The sequence below is a fragment of the Chamaea fasciata genome, unplaced genomic scaffold, assembly GCF_029207755.1.
Source record: "Chamaea fasciata isolate MVZ Bird 193981 ecotype frontalis unplaced genomic scaffold, bChaFas1.0.hap1 SCAF_3, whole genome shotgun sequence".
NCBI lineage: Eukaryota > Metazoa > Chordata > Aves > Passeriformes > Sylviidae > Chamaea > Chamaea fasciata.
In genome coordinates, this window is record NW_027094088.1 from 40,717,491 (window position 1) to 40,737,759 (window position 20,269).

General features: G+C 42.1%; 1 protein-coding gene across 4 annotated transcripts in view; it reads left to right on the forward strand.

The window, feature by feature from the left end:
* Nucleotides 1–1,819: 1,819 nt before the first annotated feature.
* SMOC2 (SPARC related modular calcium binding 2) overlaps nt 1,820–20,269 on the forward strand; it is a 139,616-nt gene continuing 121,166 nt past the window's right edge. For all 4 annotated transcript variants that reach the window (XM_066178712.1, XM_066178713.1, XM_066178714.1 and 1 more), the window contains exon 1: nt 1,820–2,315. In XM_066178712.1, the coding sequence (XP_066034809.1) occupies nt 2,241–2,315 (75 nt within the window). In that variant the 5' untranslated portion in view covers nt 1,820–2,240. The remainder of the gene's footprint in view (nt 2,316–20,269) is intronic.

The window sequence follows — 20,269 nt, forward strand, 5'->3', positions numbered from 1 at the left end:
GGACTGTTGGCCATGAATTGCCTTTGCCCAGCTACATGCCAACAGTGCATACAGCACTAAACTGAAGGCAAAGGAGCTGCGGGGTTTGCAAGATACAAAGAGCAAGGTGAAAGAGAAGGGAAAGCAGGCACAGGCTTATGATGAAGGGGACAGGGACCTAAACTGGGGTGGATTGGAGAACATGGAAGAGGACTAGAAAGATGGAAGAAACAGGACTTTGTACCTGTCATGAATAACTTTGTGGTATGAAAGAGGCCAGTCATGGTCACAAGAAAAAAAAAATTCCTTTGTCTCTCACAGACACATCAACATTGCCAAGTTTCACCCAGCTAAGAGGAAAGGGCTGTAAAGCCCATGTTGGCAAAACATACTGCAGTGCCTAATGTAGCAACTGGCAACTTGCTATCACTATGAGGGATGCTGCTAGTTTGAGAGCAATAGAGCTCTGGAACAGTGAAGGGCCTCAAACATGCTCCAACCTGGGCTTTGTTTTCTTTTCCCACATTTAAAAATCGCAGGAAACATCACAGTCCATTTACATATAGATGTGTGCAAATGCTTTGCTAAAAATCGCGTCATATAAAACGAAACCTTTTGAAAAGGGAGCTTTTCAAATTCTTCTGAAGGTGCTCATTGAGACCTGGCAATGCTGTGACTACTTTGCTGACTGCATCCATTGAAAATTGTAGGATCTGAAAAAGTCAGCAGGAGGTGTCTCAAGTAGGACACTCAAATCTCTCTGTAATTAATACCTTCTCTCCACCTTGGTTCACCATGCATGGAGTTACTGCTCTAGAGAGCATGCTCTACCCTGAGCCCCTCACTAAGCCATGTGTGACAAAGCCTGCAAGATGTCAGATTGAATGCTTGAAGAAATTGTCATTTGTGTGCTGGGAGTGTGCCACTTTGCAGCCTTCCTAAAGCCCTTTTGTGTCCTCTCCCACAAACAGGGACACACGGAGAAAAAAGCAAGCCCTGACAGCTTCAGCATCCCTGCTAGTACCACTTAACTGCGGGGAATCTCTGCAGGCTGGCAGTGAGCTGTGGGTCCCCGGGAGGAACCGGGGGACAAAACTGTAGTAAAAGGGTTTCTTTCAGGCAGCAGGGACGACGAGATCCTTCGCAGTAAGGAAATATAAACATACCTCCATTTGGCTCCTAAGAGGTGAGCAAGAAAAGAGCAGAACTCTGGGCTGGAAGGTTTCACCTGGCATTAACTGCACGCGGAGTGGCAGCCCCGCAGCCCCCGCGGGCCACCGGAGTATCCCGCATCCCGCCCCGGGTCAGCTGTGCCCGCTCCCCGCCGTGCTGGAGCGCCTGGCAGCCCCCAGCGACGCCCGGCTGCCCCACGGCGAGCCGCCGCCTGGCTTTGGTCCCAGCCCAGAAACTTGGATGCCGCGGGCCTGGCTCCTGCCCCGTGCGTTGCAGGGGCGCTCCGGGGGAACGTGGGGGCTCACCGGGGCGGGGGTCGGGACCACCTTCCCCGCCTGCCAGGGGCTGCCGGTGCTTGTACATGCTGGTTCAGCCTGAGGCGGGGGGGTGAGGGAGGAATAAACCCTGCGGGGGAAGCAAGCGGCGTCCCCCGGGAGCACCGGGGAGGGTTAATCGGCGAGAATCTGTGGGTCTGGGAGGAGAAAGCGGAGGCCGGGCTGGGGAGGGGAAGGATAAGAGGAAAAGGGGCAGAGCGGCTCGGAGAGGTCGCACACCGCCGGGCTCCGCAGCCGCGGCAGTGCCTGCCCGTGTGCACCCGGTGGTGGTGGTGGTGGGTCCTCCCTTCCCGTCCCTCTCGTCTCCTCCCGCTTCCCCTGCCGCAGAGGGCTCAGGGCTGGAAGGGAGAGAAAGGGACCCCCAGGGCTAGACAGCAGCCTGCCCGAGGAGGAGGCAGGCGCGGCGCCCCGGGGGAGGCGGCGGCGTCCGGCAGATTCCCCCGGCAGTGGGAGGGCTCCGGGAGAGGAGAGGCTGGAGGAGCATCTCCTAGCCGGGGTTGACTCCCAAGGAGCGAGGGAGGGACACAGAGAAAGGGAGAAAGTGCCGCATCTCAGCTTTACAGGCGTCCCCGAATTTTAAGGACTGGGGTGGGGGAAAAGAAAACTGTGGATCTGAGCTGGGACCTCCCAGCCGGAGCGATTGAAAAGGAGCCAAATCGGGCATCGGGGCGGAGGGGCGGGAGCGGCATCCCAAGAAGAGTCCCCGTCCTCCGCTACCCGCAGCCGCTGCGTGCCCGCCGCCGCCGCCTCAGGATGTGGGTGCCGCTGCTGCTGCTGCTGCCGGAGCTGCTCCCCGCCGTGCCGGCACAGAAGCTCTCCGCCCTCACGGTAAGGCCACCCCGCTGCCGGCGCCGGGCGCCGTCCGGGCCGGTCCCGGGCGCACCTGAGCGGGCGATGCGGCGGCCCCCGGGCGGCGAGGGGCGTCCGCGGCTGCCGGGCCGAGCGCCACGCCCGCTGCGGCCAGGCGGGAGCCCCGGCAGGGCGGGAGCCCCGGCCGGCGGCAGCTCCGGCGCGGCTCGCCCGGGGAGCAGCCGGCACCGCCGCCCCGCCGAGCGCCGCCGGGGAGAGAGAGCGCGGCCCGCGGCTGCGGAGTGCAGGTTTACTGCGGGTCCCCACGGAGCTGCGGTCCGGCGTTAATGTCCGTGCTAATGCTTTTATTTGCCCGAAGAGAAATAATGCTGCAGTGAGGTCTGCTTTTGGACCGACTCGGACTGGCCGATGTTACTTTATTTTAATTATAAAGCGACATGAAACAAGCCTTTCTGGCTATTCGTGGCTCCATGGTTCTATACATGGAACTCCGTGTAGAGGTGTGCGAGCCAATTCATTAGTCTTACTAAATAAGCCATAACCACTTTTCTAGCCAAGACCTGAGGTTTGCAGCTAATAGCTCAGTTCAGTTCTCTTGTAGAGCTTGCAGTGTTTGCAAAGCTATAATTAATGCAATCTGTAGAAATAAAAACATTTTCCTTAAATGTGTTTTTAAACAAGTGCTTGAGTAAACATAACGGGCAGCAAATACCTCTTTCAAGCTGTTTTTAAGTGTTTTGGTGAAGGCTGTGCGCTTAGAGTTTATTATGGTAAAGTTACAGGCAGCTGCAAAGTGAAATAGACCCTATTTTGTTTAAGTCTTTCAGAAAATTTCTGTAAAATCCCGAGAGTTGAGTTTTTCCTTCTTTTTTTTTTTTTTTTTTTTTTTTTTTTTTTTTTTTTTTTTTTTTTTTTTGAGTAAGGTGCTAGAGGGACAGCTCAAGGTGAAATGGCAGTGGGGGATGGCTGAGCTGTTCATACCTGAAATTCTTCAGGAAAAGTTTTGCCTTGTTGTCTAAGTTTGACTTTTTTTTTTTTCTCTCTTAAATGATTTGTGGATTAGAAGCTACTAATTGAAAACCTTAAAGGAATGAGTTTGCACCATGAAATTCATTGTGTGTGGCATTTTAAAGTGTGTGACAGATAAACTCAAATGATTCTTGTATTTTACTCTTTAAGACCCTCATTTGAAGTCCCCTTAAACTGTCAGGTGGTACATTACTATCCTAGCAAACAGATTAACATTGCAATTTACTTTCAAGTTCACTTTAACAAATGTATAAACATAATTTACATGATAGGACATGTAATATTCTTTTTTCTGTACACAAAATGACTTCTAAATATTAGTGTGGAAGTAAACTGAAAATGCCACCAAACCTTAGTTTGTCCAACTGTAAAGTAAGAGTGATTGTGACTGTTATAATGTCTTTGAATGTTACATAACCCAAATGGTGTTAAAGCCATTTAAAATATCAGTGTAAATCACTGCAGAATATACTTTTCATTCAGTGAGGGGTTGTCTGCCTCACAAAAGCGAAGAAAAATTGGGCCAAGGGCACTTCGGCAAACTCTTTAAAAAATTAAGTGTCATAGAGCCATGAAAATGTATTTGACTTAACTGTTGTCTGAGTGATGTTAGATGTCCCTCTGTTCCTTCTTTCACCAGTTCTGAGTGTGCATTATTCATTTCTGTACCTTATAGTAGTCTGCATCTTTATGAACCATGAGCAGAAAAGTCAATCCTGGTGGAATTCCCACCCTCTGCCTCTGCCTCTACTACCGAAAAGGTAATGATTTTGAAGATGTCAAGCTGTCAGACTGAAATGAACATTTTAGTAAGTGTAGCTAGCCTTGTTAGTAGAGGACTGTAGGTAGTGAGCTCATGCTAGTTTTTCGCTGCCTGTGCTCTACTTACGGGAAGGGCTCACCCATGCAAATACTAGATACGTTGGAAATCCTTCCTTAAACAAGTAATGGACAGACAGACACCTGTAGGAACGAAATACACACACACGCACACTGATGCACATATACTTTCTACATCTTCCCACAAGGCTGAACTTTGAGTGAGGCAGGTTTATTTCTACTGTTTCTGTGCTTAGCTATTTAAACAATAAAAAACCAGTTCTATTACAGCAACAAATACCACACTGCTTAATCATTCTTAACTCCTGTAGTCATTTTGCTTGTAGCTCACTGTATAAGCCCTTTCCACATGTACCTTTCTCAAATATTCATGGATAGTATCTGCGTAATTACAAGGACAACAAACCCAAGCTGTGTAGAAAGACCAAGAAAATCTATGGCTTTTTTTCACCTGCTGTGCCACTGTGTGGCGACTGAGAATGGCCATTCTTTTCTACACATCACAAACAGATTTTGTTTTTATTTGTGGTTTGAAGAATAACAGATAAAGGCTGAAATTTTCATAAATAATCAGAAGTAATGGGAACAGGGCATGTTTCACTGTGGATCCGAGCTTTATGAAAACTATGGGATGATCATGGAGAGGGAATGAACTTGCCTGATGACAGTACTGTCACAGGTATACTTCTCTTGCCAGGTGGTGGCAATATCAAGGGCAGTCTCCTTTACTGCAGTGGTAAATCTGACATAAGATGAACCTTGGCAGAGATATGATAATAATATTATAGTTCCCTCTAGCAAAAGCCGCTCTACCATTTTCAAAAAGGTAGCACATGGATCAGAGGTTTTTTCCTTGCCTGGGCTCTAAGCAAAAAACTGGGTGATGGCATGGCAGGGAGGGAATATATCTGTCTTTAAGATTTTCATCTGTATAAACAGATCTCTGGGCTGTTTTAACTTTATGTCCTCACTAACATCAGGAATGGATCAAGTACTGCTTTCAGAGAAGACTTTCAGTCGTTTACAGACCTGTTTCCCCATTTAATTAGGAATAATATTTTTTGCATTTCACTTGGGCAGAAATAACTACAACAACCACCTATGTCTATAGTCCAGGTGGATATGTGATTTTCAGATGCAGGAAGCTTTGCAATAGTCCAATAGCAATAAATTACAGAGTTTTCACACAAATATTATCTCCAAGAGATTTCTGATTGTCTAGCAGTCTTTTGTGACTGCAGATTTGCAAGGAGTGATGAGCATATGGCTTCCTACCACATAACAGCTATTAGGACGATTTCTGGCAGGCAGATGCATCAGAATAATCAGCAGGTAGTTTAAATGCTCCAGTCTATCTAAAATCTGGTCTCCTGGACCTCATGGCTATATCTAAAGTGATTTTGAGTGTTGTAATATGTCCCTTCTCTGCCCAAACTCTGGACCCAGACAGAAATTACTTGCCTGCCTGCCTGTGTGCCAGGATAGAGAAGGAGCATGAGAGATGGGCTGATGCATACCTGAATCTTTATTGGGAAGCTGTGATGTGCACCAGGGCTTCTATGCATTCACTGGATTAGAGATAGTCCAAAGTTACTTTGAGTTTGTAGCAGCCTTGGCTTCTTGTCGCCAAAATTACTCTTTGCTAAGGTTGCTCCTGGACTCTGGTCTCCTGAGTAGGACCATATTGCAATAATGTGAGCAATACCAAGTGAAGGGAAATGTAGAATGTGCAATACCAAGTGAGGGGAAATGTAATATTCCAAATATTAATTGCTAACTGAGCTTCAGGGATGCATGCAGGAGGAGAATGTTCTTTAGTATTATATTTATTGTTATTTCAAATGAACAAATATTGGCAACTGAACAATGGCTTTCATTATGGAAAGGTAGGCTGAGAGCTGTCTCATAAGAACCCATGAGATCTGGAGGGATTGTAGCCATTTTGGCTGCTCCTGTTTTTTTCTCCCCTTGTATCAAATACTAATGTAAAACACTCTTACATCCCACAAAGTATCTTAAGTAGCCTTCTCCTTTTACCTTGTTTATAGAAAACCAGGTAGCACTCTGCAATTTTTTAACACACTATTGGAATGTTTTTTGCAATGCTGTATTTTTATTCTGCTCTGTGAGATGCACCCATTCTTTCTGGGTGTATGAAACTGAGGAGATCTGAGCCTTGTTGAATTCTTGTATTAGGGAAATTAGTCGTATAGTGAGGATACAGGTACTTTTGTTTTGAAACAAAGTGCTTTGAAGAAAGCTCAGTTTGTTCCTTGGATAAGTAAGTTTATGATCACTGCACTTACCAACACACTTTGTCATTGTTTATACTGCATTTTTAAAACCATCAACTTTGCTTTTATCTCAGTTGCAGTGTTGTGTGTGTGGATGTACTTCTACAAACAATAGGATACAAGTGTTTCTTATTTTAAAATCTTGATGACTTGCAACATACCACAAACTATTTATTCTTTCAAAGCCTTGTTGAACCATGTGCTTTTCTCAATACAATTGATAGATCTTACAAAGGAAGAAAGTTTGCTTGAAATTGCTTCTTGAAATGAACACCTCTGCCTGTTAATAGTTTCTTTCATCAGCAGCTGACTATTTCAGGGAACAATTGTTTTCTTTTTCTCCCTTGGCACATGCATTGTGAGTATTCAATAGCATTTAGTGTGCTGGATAGTTTCCACAACACTGACCAATATGAGATGGACCACTAAGGTAGTTCAGTAAAGTGAAGCTAAACACAATCAAAGCTTTCCAAGTTAAGGACCCATTTGGATGGCGCCTGCAAGCCAAAACATTTGGAAAAGTTACTCTAATTGTGACTGAAAAACCAAGACCATAAATAAAACTGTAAGTGGCTCCAGATCCTAACAACATTGTTACTGCAAATGGGCATTGGTACAACCAAGGGTACATCAGCTCTGAAAATAAAACACTTTCAACAATGCTTCCTTGCAATAAACTCTCAAGACACTTCTTATTAAAGAAACAACACCAAAACCTGTGGGAGTTGATACTGAAAGCATCAGCAAACTTTTGTTTGGGGGTCAGAAGTAATTTTTGTGCATGCAGCCTACATAAACTGCACCTTATAATGTGTAAGACATTAATGAAGATTGACTGCATACTCGTAAGATTTTTAAAACTAAAACTGAAGAGTAGAAATGAATGTGAGTGAGGAGGGAAGAGCATGACAGAGCAAACAAAAAAGAAGTAGATCATGCATATTATGGCCACTTTTGATGCTGTCATTGGCCCCCTGTTGCCTACTGAATACCTCGAGGGACAGTGGGCAAATTTCTTGACTGTGGACAAACCTCAAGGTTTAGTTCATTTTGAAAAGCCTCCAAAGGTTTAGCTGCTATCCAAAACCTATCTGAACCCTGTTGGTCTGGAAACCAGGCTTTTCAAGATCTGGCTTGCTCAAGACTTTGCTCATGTTTCCATTTCTTCAGCCAGACCAGCCTCACCACAGGCACAGCCATTTTCATGGTATTTTGGTACTTCATTTCCTGTCAGGCCTGAGACCAGGAAGTGCAGAGGCGCCTGAAAATTAAAAACTGAGTAAGAAAGAGTTGGAATCAAAGACCTATTTTTGAACAGCAGTGAAGGTCCGAGTTTGGTTCAGGAGTGACATTTTTTATCTGAACAAATTCAGACACTTTTGGGCAATCTGCAGAGTGAAAGGAGGTTGCATCTTGCAAAGGACTCAGAGATTTCCAAAAATCTTGTGTTTTCTTTAGAGTCAAAACCCAAATATATCTTAATTTTCTGGTTGATTTAGTATTGTTCTGCGAGGTAGGTTTTTCAAGAGTTGACATTATAGATTCATGATGAAGGCCATTTCACAATGAAAATTTGTAATGCTTTCGTCCAAATCAATATATAAATTAAAATTCTGGTGATGCCATCATTTGGTCACAATGGCCCTGTGTATTTTCATAGGATATGCTTCTGTTGACATTTCTTTGTCCATTTCTGGTTATTAACTGCTAATCACTGCCTCGATACTATCTGCAGTGGCAGATAAAACACTTTCCAGTGCAGTACTGGAGGTGAATCTGGAAAGAGGAAATACTTCAGAAAAAATTTGCAAAATGCCAATCTCACACAGAATAATTTATGCCAAAAGAAAAGGAGGGATAGTGACATGTAACACAATATTGTCCAAAAGCAAATAAACTTAGAGGTTTATTTAGTTAAACAAAACTTAAGCAAATAAGCAGAGAAGAGAAGGTATAGCATAAATACCTGCGCTTTTTCCCTGCAGTTTTTCAGTCTTTGCCTAGCTTCCCCCAGTACACAGGAAACTGGTCTGAACTACAGCCATTGCTGTAGTGCAGTGGTGCACATGGGATACAAGGATACAAACTTTGGTTATGGGGAAGTGAAAGCTACCTAGAAGAATGGGGACTGGTTTTTAGAATGGTGTGATAACACTTAGTATCAGAGGGTTGCTTGATATGACATTACCAAATTATCAGTGGTCATCAAGCAGCCAAGCTAATGCGGTGTCACATCTTACCACAGACCCGTGAAGTCAGTCTTCCACATGGAAGTTTTAGCCAGTCCTTGCAGAAGAAATTGATTTGATGAGTTACTAACTGCCCTTCAGTGAATTTTTTCCCGTCTCTAATTTATTACCTTTTTAAAGAGACCACTAAATGTTTCATCAGCTGTTGAAAATCCAGGCTAATAGAAAATGCAACCTAGAATTCTGGTCAGGACAGTAAGAGAAAACATTTCCTGAAGGCGATCCTTTCCAGCTCTCTCCCTGGCTTGCTCAGTGGGTTGCCAGAAAACTTGCTTGAGATTTACATCATACCTAGCTTTTTTTCCTTAATTTACTTTAGGCTGCTTGTTCTGTCATCTTCTGAGTCACTGAGTAAAGATAATCTTTTTTTCTTTTGTGTTGCCCTAAATTTGTTTCGAGGATGTAATAATATACTTTCTTGTCTTTTATGTGTTCATTTTTAAGCTGTATACAAATTAGCTGTCATACATATGCTATAAATCTTTGAATCTGTCCTAGAGCACCTAAAGAGTGCTCACATGCAAATTAAGAAAAATTCCTGTACTTTGGAATGCTCTTTAAGTCCTGGCTTCATGCTGTATTTTGCAGGTTTTTAGAATAAAATTGCTGCCGTAAAATGCTCACAGTCTTTTTACTTGGGCTACCTTTATCATGTAATAACTAATATTCTGACCTTTTTTCAGAATTAAAACAAGGTACCATCAGTGAGTGAACAGAGTAAAAGCTCAGGAGAGATCAGTACATTTTTTGAAATGCAAGTAGTGACAGATAAGGAATAATTTTATTGGTATTCAGGATGGACTCACTATGATCCATGTAGCAAGCTGCAGCTCATAGAAAACCTGCAAGATTGCAGGTGTTCTGGATGCCAGGGTGGGAAGGCAGTGGCTCAGTTCCATTATCTTTTTCTTGCTTTTATCTGGAGTAAAGTGGAGGAATTGGTTGAGTTCAGTCTGAGTAAAATCTGCCATTGTGTCTCATTACTTCTTTGAAAGATGGAGAGATGCGTGGGTGACATTTTAGTAGACAGGCAAACCATTCTAACCAACTGCAACATGTCTACTTGTACAGAAATGGTGTTAAATACTTCCATGTGTCTGGAAGTATCACAGAATTCTAAGTGTGTGAGTTGGGGGCCTAAATCATGCCATCTAGAGAATCGCTTTCTAAATGTTTTTCTTCGCTAGATGCTGCTCTTCGCAGCAGCATCTTTCTGCCAATGGTAGAATCTTCGGTTTGGGGCCACTGTTCTGAGAACACAAGGTAGAAATACGGTACTGACAGCATGTCAGAAAGATGGCGATACTAAAATGTGAGAATCTCTTCTCAGTGAGGCTGATTCATGTGTGCCATGCTGATTTCAGTGCACTTGTCTTTGTCCTGATTTTCTACAGTCATCCAAACACACTGAGTTCCTCTTTGGGACTGTGAGGTGAACCTAATGGTCTTAAAAGATTTTCTATTAGAAGCAGGACTCATTGAACACAACTTATCAATGGTCTCTGGTTTAGTTGTCTCAGTTAATTTATTTGTCCTTGTCTGTGCACATGGAGAATTATTTATTGCATTTAATCACAGTGTTTTAATCAGTTCTCCTTCACTGTAGCTTCCACATGGATGCTACTTAGTGCAGACAAAGGGGTGTCAGTGAAACTGGCCCAGGTTCTATAAAGTTATATTTGTTAATGCTGTGATCACTGTGCATCACCTATTTTCACCTATAGCGCTGTATAATACTGCTCAAGTCCAGGGAGCAGTTGGGCTCATGTGGGCTGATGGTTTTCTAGAGTGAAAAATCACTGTGTAAAATGTCACTTATTAAAATGAGTATTTCTATCAAAGAAATGAAATCAAGTAAGTGAAACCTGGTCCTGAAATAAGTATGCTACAGTGTACTCGAGGGTAGCACATATTGTAAAGATACCTTTGTCCCCACAAGAGGGTGCAGAAATGGAAAGGATTATCAACATAGAAAATAAATTGGGCTTGGAGTTAACCATGGGTTTATTTCTTTAGTAAATTATCTCTGGTGTGTTGGATGGCTTATTTCTGGAAGAGAGCCATCAAAGATTTAAGTGACACAAAACAAAAAGCAGCGATGGAAGGGTCTTTGCAGATATTTCTCCTTTTCTCCCCCTGTCCATTCCGTTGCAAATGCAGAGCCGTGGCACCACTGGAGCAGCGTCCCCGGGGGCAGGGAGGTCACCTCTCCTGTTCCATGGCACTTCAGGGATGTACCACGGGAGGGAGAGCAAGAGCAGCGCGGTCTGTCCCGACTCCACCGGGAAGGGCTGAAAGGTGGGGAAGCCCTTGTTTCCCTCCCCAGTGGCTTTAGTCCGGACGGGAGGAGGGGAGCAGCGGGGCACCTTGACTTTTCAGCACTTGCCACTCAGTTGCACATCAGATCAGAACTCAAATGGGAAAATCTCAAATGGGAAAAAGTCTTGACACAAACTATTGAAAGGTAGAAAAGAGTTCTGCAAAAAGAAATTGTCTTTAATGACATGGCATGGCTTGACATTCATTAACAATTATTAGCATTCATGAGAGCTCAGAGCAGGCTGATGTGGACAAGAGGGAATATATGGCCTAACATATGAGATGCTCTTGGCCTTGAGATTTGAGGAGGGGTTCAGTCTACAGAAAGCATAGGGCATATTAGTTTCATTGCCTGTATCCATTCTGTTTCTTTTTTGCAGCATTTATTACATAAATTCTGGTGAGCAAGACAAAACAAAGTGGACAACTTATTTTTTTACACTGTATTTAATGGGATTGTATTTCAGACCACGTCCTCTTGGGACGGTAGTTTCCAAGCATGCCAAATTTTTGATAGATTTCAGCCTAAGTGGATTTAGTTGCAAATCTGAACTTTAAACAGGAGGTTTTACCTTTCCATCGTGTTTTCTCCTTGAAAGTTTCCATAAATTACTTTTCTGAGAGAAAGGGAAAGGTTTTTTTGGAAGAAGTGTTCATTTGGTAACTTGCTTTTCTGTTTAAGCTTCCCTTTTCCAGGTGCTGAATGACTCCCAGAGCAAAAGCTGTCATTGCTTGATGATGGACATCCATTAATTTGCAATAAAATTACAATACAACATTCATGCATGGATAATTGATTTCACTCTGAAGAAAAAATGGCAAAAAGCAGAGCTCAAATGTCTACTTGTCTGTAGCTAGTGCAGCAATTTTCTCCACTGCAAAATGGGTATCAAGTACTTCTCTTATGAAGTATCAGTGTTTATGTTCATTAGCTGCAAGACCAGGAGAGGTGTATGGCAATGAGAGAGTCAGGGTATTTCCTACTAGATGACATAGCCAGATCTGACACCAAGACTAAATGGCTAATAGAGATTAATTTTTTCATCTTTGTGGCTGGTGGCAGACTCACTGAAGCTCAGTAGACACAGCACTGCTGTTTTGGTAGAGTGACTGGTGACATAATCACAGGTTCACAATACATGTAGCATTGAGGTGAAAGCAAAGAAAAGAGCTAGCTGAAACCCTTCTGCTAGGAGTGAGCCCAGAGGACCTGGAAACTGACATCTTTTGGGGCTGTGACTGGGCTCTCTCTGGCCACTGTAGATTTTTCTACAATATTCTCCTTCCTCATGCAGTTGATCTTTGCTTAGTACATCTTCGATGTTTACATGCCTTTTCTATGTATAGACCCTAAGCTATTTGTGTTTGTACAATGTTTCGGGCAAAAGAGGCTCATGCCTGGTTGGCCTTCTTGGTCTGCCAGTTTTCAAGGTCAGTAATAAATAAATCTTGAATGACACCTTCTCGCAGGCGAGACTGAACACAAATAACAGAGGATATACAAATAGTAGAGTTCATCAGGCAGTCGTGGCCACAATCTAGTTCCTTACACCCTCTGGAAATTATCCAAGCTGGTTTTGTTTAGACTTTCCTATATGTATGTGTGTATACACACACACACGCACACACACACACACACACACACACACGCAAAAATACATATGTTTGATCGTACTCTACCTTTTGTAAAGAATTGGAGCAAACAATTCAACATTACAGGAAGTGATCAGCAAAATTGTCTATTCTCTGGTCTTGTCATGCTGTTGGCCAAAGTGCTCTGCACAGTGCAGAGAGCCAAGTGTCATCTGCTTGGTATTTCCTGACTTGTGAGAGCTTAGTGTTTCAACCTTATCACTGCCCTGAAGCTGGGCTTCTCAGGCTGTGGTATGTGTTTCCTTTCATGGTGCAAAACTCTTTGTCCCCTAAAGAAAAAGAGCCCTGAATCAACACAGCCTGGTCTTTCCTACAAAGAATAACTTGAATATTTGGACACCTCTTCCTATTTTTGCACGTCGGTCAGATGGAGCTGGAAGTTTCTCTACCCACTGCTCTTCCCTACCTTTTAAAGGAGGAGATGGGTTTGGATGAATGATGCTTCCATCCAGTGAGTGCAGACCAAAGAGCTGAGAGCTGTTCTTGCTGCTACATTCACCACTTCTGAGTACACACTCTTTTTCTATAGCAGCAGCACCAAGAACCCTCTGGGAAACCTGCTCCAAAGGCTCTCTTGACAAACTCAGAGAGATGTCAGGCATTATCAAGAAGCACAGAACTTCTTCCTATAGGCTTTCTGTGGCTTCAGAATGTTGTATCTATCAGCTGCAATAAATCCCTAGATTGCCATTTTCTGCCTTAAGATGACCCATGTCAGTCATATATGTGTATGCAGGGGCATGCTATATACATTCCCATGCAAACCTTTTCTTCCTTTTGTTTTCTAGCAATGATTGGAAAACCCTCATAAAAGCTTAAAGTTCCCTTGGGGTTAATAACCAGAATGTCAGACGTTTTCCCCCTGAAGTTTGTGTAATTTGATCTAACTGCTTTGATCTGCTATTTTTTGTTTATTTGTTTTGGTCTAAGGGATTGATGCATGGGAGCCTAGTGTTAGTTTTCATTTGATGAGATATCTAAGTTGTTAGGTTTTGACTGTGTTGGAAGTGCTACAGGGCAGCTGTGTTTGTTAATTGAATTTGTGTAACCTAAAGACTGAAAAGAGCAAAAAGAATACCATCTCCCTTCAAATCTCAGATCAGGTCACATCAGGAAATGCCTCAGGCAATATTTGATTTTATTTTAGTAGCTCTCGTGATTATCATTCTAAATAGTGCCAGAATAGAGCTTTTACTGCCTGCATTGCTTATTATGACAGGAGAAATCAAAAGGTCACACAGTACCTTTCCTTATTAAAAAAATAAATTATTTCTTTAAAACTGCTATCCTGAGTCTTCTCAATACACCTGGGGGTGAGGAGACTCCTAATTGAGATTCATTTTACAAACATGTCAGGAAATCACACCCCCTTAAAAGAAATAAGAAGCAATCAGACGTCTCCAATGAAATTAGGTTGCAAATAGGACTAATCACATGTAAAAACTCACTATTTCCAGCTGACAGCAATTAAAGCAGTGTCAGAGATGCAATGAAATTCCCTCCAGGGATCTTCATAAAATTGAGACAAACATTAGAAAGAGTGTGCATGCTGGATGGAAAAGTTTGAAAAAAAATGACAAGTCTATCAAAGCTGAAGGGGGGTCACAGTTCATACTCTCCAGCTCTTTTGTGGTATGCAGGATGTCTCTCAGGAAGAGCCCTGCAGCTATCTGCTGTCAACAACAGCAAAGCAGGTGTGCATGTGTGCCTGGACTATATGCTTTCTTTTTCTCATACCTGATGCTTCTTACTTGAATAAAGGTCAACATCTTTTAAAACCTTGTGATTATTTTTTTTACTGCTGTTTTTTGCCAGAAGACTGTTCAGTGGAGTGAGATTTAGAAGCTGTTGTCAAAGTATAATTGGAGCTGATTACCCAATTTCCTTTCATTTGTTGTGACTATGAAATAGCCTGAGGTCTGCATGTATCGTATACACACATTCTGTGTCCTGTATTGATTAAAAAGTTGTGTGATGTGTGCCAGGTGTCTGCAAGGCAGCTCAAAAGGCAAAGTAGCATGGGTGGGGGAAGTGGGGTGGTTTGCCCCACCAATACACTCTTCTCTCCCTGCTCTTTATTGCTGCCAGATGGTGTTTACTTTTTTGAATCAACCCTATTGTCATATTTGTCCTTCTTACATGTTGTTGACAAATGCATGTGACTACAGAACTTAAATGTCCACTGAAAAAGCCACTAATTCATGAAATGAAACTTGTAAAAGCCTATAATTCACTTTTCAAGGCAAATATACCTCACTCTCTTACTATGAATTTGATAAATCCCATATCCACCAAAACTGTTACTATAAGAATACCATTTTTTTTTTTCCTCTGTGAATATGATGGTTCTGGTCTTTGGGGCAAAGGCAGAATCTCTTCCAAGACACAGCTACTCTTAAACAGTATGCTCAATGAAGGCTCCAAGACTCTTCTGGGAGACAGAATTTGGCTGATAGATGCCTGAGCATGGTGGAAGCACTGTCTCAGTTGAAGCAGAAGTGAGCAGAACCGGGAAGAGAGAATAGTTAAAGTCAACAGTATGGGGAGCTGTGCTCATGCCAAAAAAGTGTGAAGAAAAAAGCTTTAGTCTTGGAATTTTTTATGTTTCTTTTTTCCCATCAAAACCAGTGTTTTTTTCAAAATAAAATGGGTTATAAATAAAATGGGCTATAAATAATGTGCACACATTTTTGTAAAATTCTTTGCTTATAAGCAACCTACAAGGCACTCTCCAAATGATTCATATTACCTCAATGACTTTGACTATCTGTGCATACAACTCTGTTAAATCAGACCTAAGGCTGTGTATGTGTATGGTTCATCAACACAATCATTAAGAAAAGCTCACGAAACTGGGAGTGCTAAAATACCTGTTATTCATTCTGACTGCATTATCTGGGCAAGCCCATTCAGTGTGCATTGGTTTCACAATGCACTCTTTTTCCAAGCTCATGCTTCTCAATCAGTCCTGCTGTCCCCCATGGCCTGGAATCCTGCCCGAGCTTGATTGTAGTACATCAGGTGAGGTTTCTGCTGCTTACCTGCTGCTTCCTTAGTTGACAACAAGAAGTGCTTGCACATTGTGTTAAAACTCCTGCAGATTGCCCATGAAAACATGGAATGAGAGAGTTTGTGTTTTCAACAGGCAGCCTCGGTCTTAGCAACTGTGTGAAACAAGTCAGTGCTGTTATTTCAGTTAATGTGGCCAGGACTCCCTCGTGTCCATTAACCTGAAGCTGTGAACGACGCTGTGAAAAGAAGGGCGGGTCTTTCACTGTTCAGGTCACTTGCATTGTTGTGGTAGCACATTGATCAAGATTTTAAGCTTTTTCTAGCCCAGAGATCTCTTCTGCTGGCTGTTTTGCTATCTTAAATAGCTGTTGACTTCTGCTGTATCTCAGATAGACCTTTTTCTTCAGTGCCTTTTTCATGTCAAAGGTGGATACCATTGCAGTATTGCTATTTCATTTTCCATATTGCATTGAGATCTGTGCTATGGGAATCGATTTAACTGTTATGGTGTTTTTCAAATAAACTGAACTTGAATTGAACACTTGGCAGATTTAGCCTGATGGACTGTGAATCCAGATGTTACCCTTCTTCTGCTCATCACCTAATAAAATACATACCCAGTACTCTGTTACCCAAGGGATAATTTATCAGCTGCACTCAGCTTCATTATGGAAACTTCCCTTATCCTGTGGAGAGTGGCTGATCTGTCTGGTGAAGCGCAGTCCCACTCCATGTAGTAGGTAGTTTGCGAATTTGTCTGGAGACCCTGTTTCTCTTAGAAAATAAATATTAGGGATTGGTAAGTAATTCTGATGTTCTGGTAAAGGCTAGATTGGTGACAGTGTGCCTGTAATGCTCCTCAGAACCACAGGAGGCATGCAGGTTCAAAAAAATTTTGGCAAATATTTCTGCTTTATTCCTAGGTGACTTGCAGATCACTGCTGTGTTTCTGATTGATGGCTGGGTACAAGAACAACCTCACATGTGAGGCACAGTTGTAGTTGCCCAGTTGTTGCTGTTTATTTACCATCACCTCTGTAGTTCTTCAGGAGCCAGTGGAAGTGGAGTTGGTGAAAAGGATGGCTTCCTCATCTACTCAACAAGAGCATTTGTGAAAGGCTGAAAATTGTATCAGCTATAGCTTGGGCTGAAAAACAGAGAAAGAAGACTCACACATGTCCAAAGATAGGTACATGTGTTTTTGAAGGATCAAAAAAGAAAAGCACAAAAGAAGTAGAATATGTCAATCAATATTATATACAAGATAGCCATCTAGCTCCAGGCAGCATAGGGAAAGTGCTTTCCTCATGCCATCATGTACATGCATGTACTGACTCATTTTTTGGTCTTTTTGTTTGCTTTTAACTAATTTCTTTCATTCGTGGATAGATGGATTTTCATTATCCGAGATTTTAAAAAAATTGTTACCAATAACATAGCATGTGAAATCTTTCCTAGCTAATCTGCTTAGATGAATGGCTGAATATTTTCTCTCATGATAAGAATTATGTAATCAAAACTGCAAGTGATTAAAAACTACCAATTGTTGCCTATGAAATGTTGCATTTTTAGAGAAAACACTTCTTAACAAACTGGTCTTCTGTTTGAAAGTTTTCTGTAAACTTGGTAGATGTTATTGAAATTCTGTGTTTAAAATGCTAATGTTCTTAAGGAGTTGGAGAAGCACTCTTATTGTATTGCAGAGATGTGTAGTAATACAAAAGAGCTTGATTTCCAAGGAGAGCTGACAGAAGACAAAAATGCAGGAAATCTAGCAATTTTTAAGTTGAAGGGTTTTAATTGGAAAGAACTTCAAGCAGCTGCAGTATTTCATGCACAGTGTAACATGGATGAAACTACAGGCTACTGTAATTATAGTTTTGTATCAGTAGCAGGATATCTGCTAAAGAGGAATTAGTACAGTTTTAAAAGTTTCATGAACTGATTCTGCTTCTGTGAATCTTGTCTAATCTGAAAGGTAGTCTGCAAAATTAGCAAATTCTGCTACTTCTCTGACTTAGCTTCTTAGCAATCACACCATCTTATTTTAATATTGAAGACAATATAAAAATATTCGCTGTTGTCTTTTTGGGTTTTTTGCAAATTTCTTGAGAAGTTACTCTACCATTTTTAATATGCGAATATATATTTCTGATGACAGATTTGGTGTATATCATAAATGTGACTCATTTAAAAATCAGTTTATCAAACCCTCTGTTCAGAAAAACCATAGCTTTAGTACAGAGTAGCTAAAATATCCAAGGATTTTGCAGAATTTGTAGAATATTTTCCAGCCTTGAAATTTCTTATAAAATCAGGCTCTGTTCATTGAACACTTGTAGGCATAACAGGTACTGGTTAATTGTCATGCCATGCAGGACAATCTTTAGATACATCTGAACTACGGGAAAAATTGACATTTGAATTCTGAATTATTTTTAACAAGAGACTGAGATTAGACAGGTCAAGCTGTTGGTTGTTACTTTTGCTAAGTTTGTTTCTGACCAGGCATATCAAAATGTTCACAGATAGCTGCAGATTTATCCCTGCAGAAACAGGGAAAAAAAGTCCTTACGTAAGTATTACCGAAGCCAAACACTTATAAAGTAAAACTGTTTATTTTATTATCACAGTTTGTTTTTCTGTTTCGTATTCACACTCTTCTTTTTATGGCAGATATGATCATCTGTAGAAGTATAAAGATATGATTTGGGAGATGTCTCCAAAGATCCATTTTTGAAAAATCCCAAGCTATTTAAGTAATGTATTTTTAAAGGTATCTTTGGTGTTATATAGAAAATTGCTTTGTTTTGTTGTGCAAGTTCCTTTACATTTATTTCACTTTCATGATCTTAGTGTCAGAGTGACCTTACCTATATCAAAATCTTTAGTGTCAAAATAGTCCAGCTGTTTTCTCCAATTACCCTAATTACCTAATGTCAAAACATCCCAACAACCCAGTCTAAACACATTTGAGTCCAAAAAATTACCACATATAAGGCTTTTTTTCTCATAATATTCAATTAAAAATGAATTTCCCTTCCTCGGTCCAAAGAAAATCATTACACATTTGTCTCAGGGGACCAATTCCTTTTTACTTGAACCACTACAACTGCCTCTTAATATGGCAAAAAATGTAATATAAAAGGCAAGAAGCCTACATTAGAGTGTCAGGTGCTGTGAGGACCAGGCAGTGGGAACAGTGGGGGCTCCGTGTGGGCAGGCAGAGTCTGTCCCACCCTGCACCAGGAGCAGGCAGCCATGGGAGCCTGGGGCAGCCTCAGTCCCTGGCATCAGATCCTCCCTGGATGGGCTGCTCTTTAAGTCGGAGGTCACTAACAGTTTAGAATATGGGCATGGATGAGCAGAGCCCATGGTGAAGATGGAATGTGGCAGGAGCAATGGATCAGGCAGAGGCCAGGAAGTGAGGTTTTAGCTGGAAAGTAGGTCCTACGGGTGGGAACAAGCCTCAGTTGGGTTGTCACCTCTTCAGCAGGGCATGGAGGCCCCTCTGCAGGGACACCAGGAAGAGGGGCTGCCAGTGGGCTGTGCTGTCTCTTCATTGATCCTGAGCTCAGAGAGCCAAACCTTTGTGAAGGGTATTGTATCAGGACCCATACATAGAGATCCAACGTTGTGTTTTAAGTGCTAACGAGCAGAATGTACCCTAAAAATATCTATGATCTGTAAAATAATTCTTCTGATGAAAAATCCTAGCAGACAGGTTTTTGATCTGGGCAAGGTGACACAAACCAACTTCAGGCAAGCACGGGCCACGCTGTTGTTTCTAGTTTTACAGGACGAAACTGGGTTGGTTGGTGTCTACATAAGCACCCCAGTGTACCACCACTGCATTCTAGTTGAGTTACATTGTACTTTCTATAATAGAGATTTTATAGCTTTAATGGCTGTGAAATCCACAGGTAGTAGAGACAATTAACTTCTGATTTGATCAGAAGTTGTGCTGAAGTTGCTTTGCTATTTGTGAGTGAAGACATTTTCCTTGGAGAAGGAGAATTAAAAGAAGGTAGCACAGTACAAAACTGAAAGACTTCATCATCCCCTAAGTCATGTAAAGACTGAAGAGAGAATCTGCAGAAAACTGTAGAAGGCGGCAACCCTCTGTGTAGTGAGGTGGCTCAGACAGGCTGTGGAAGCAATGTGTATGCTGCAGTCTTACAGCTGATCACCCAGTGTGCCTGAGAAACATTAGGTTTTGTAGGTTCCCATATCATATTGATTGTTGTTTTGTAGGACAGCAGTAACATGTTGACAGCTCGTGTTCAAATATCTGAGACGATGGCAGCCTGTAGGTAAAGTTTCCCCATCCACAATCTCCTCAGGTGTGAGTAGCAAGCTATTACAGGAAATGAACAGCACTTTCCATATTGCTTTTCCTGCTTTCCACACCTTATAAACCAAGAAGTGCAAGTAAACCTTGTGGACGCATGGGTAGGCTGGCAGAGGCAGAAGCTGCAGAGGGATATGTGTGCACACTTGTGTGCCCAAGTGAAGGAAGCACAGGAAGGACAGGTGCTTTATAACTATTATTTATGCCTATTATTTATAACCATTT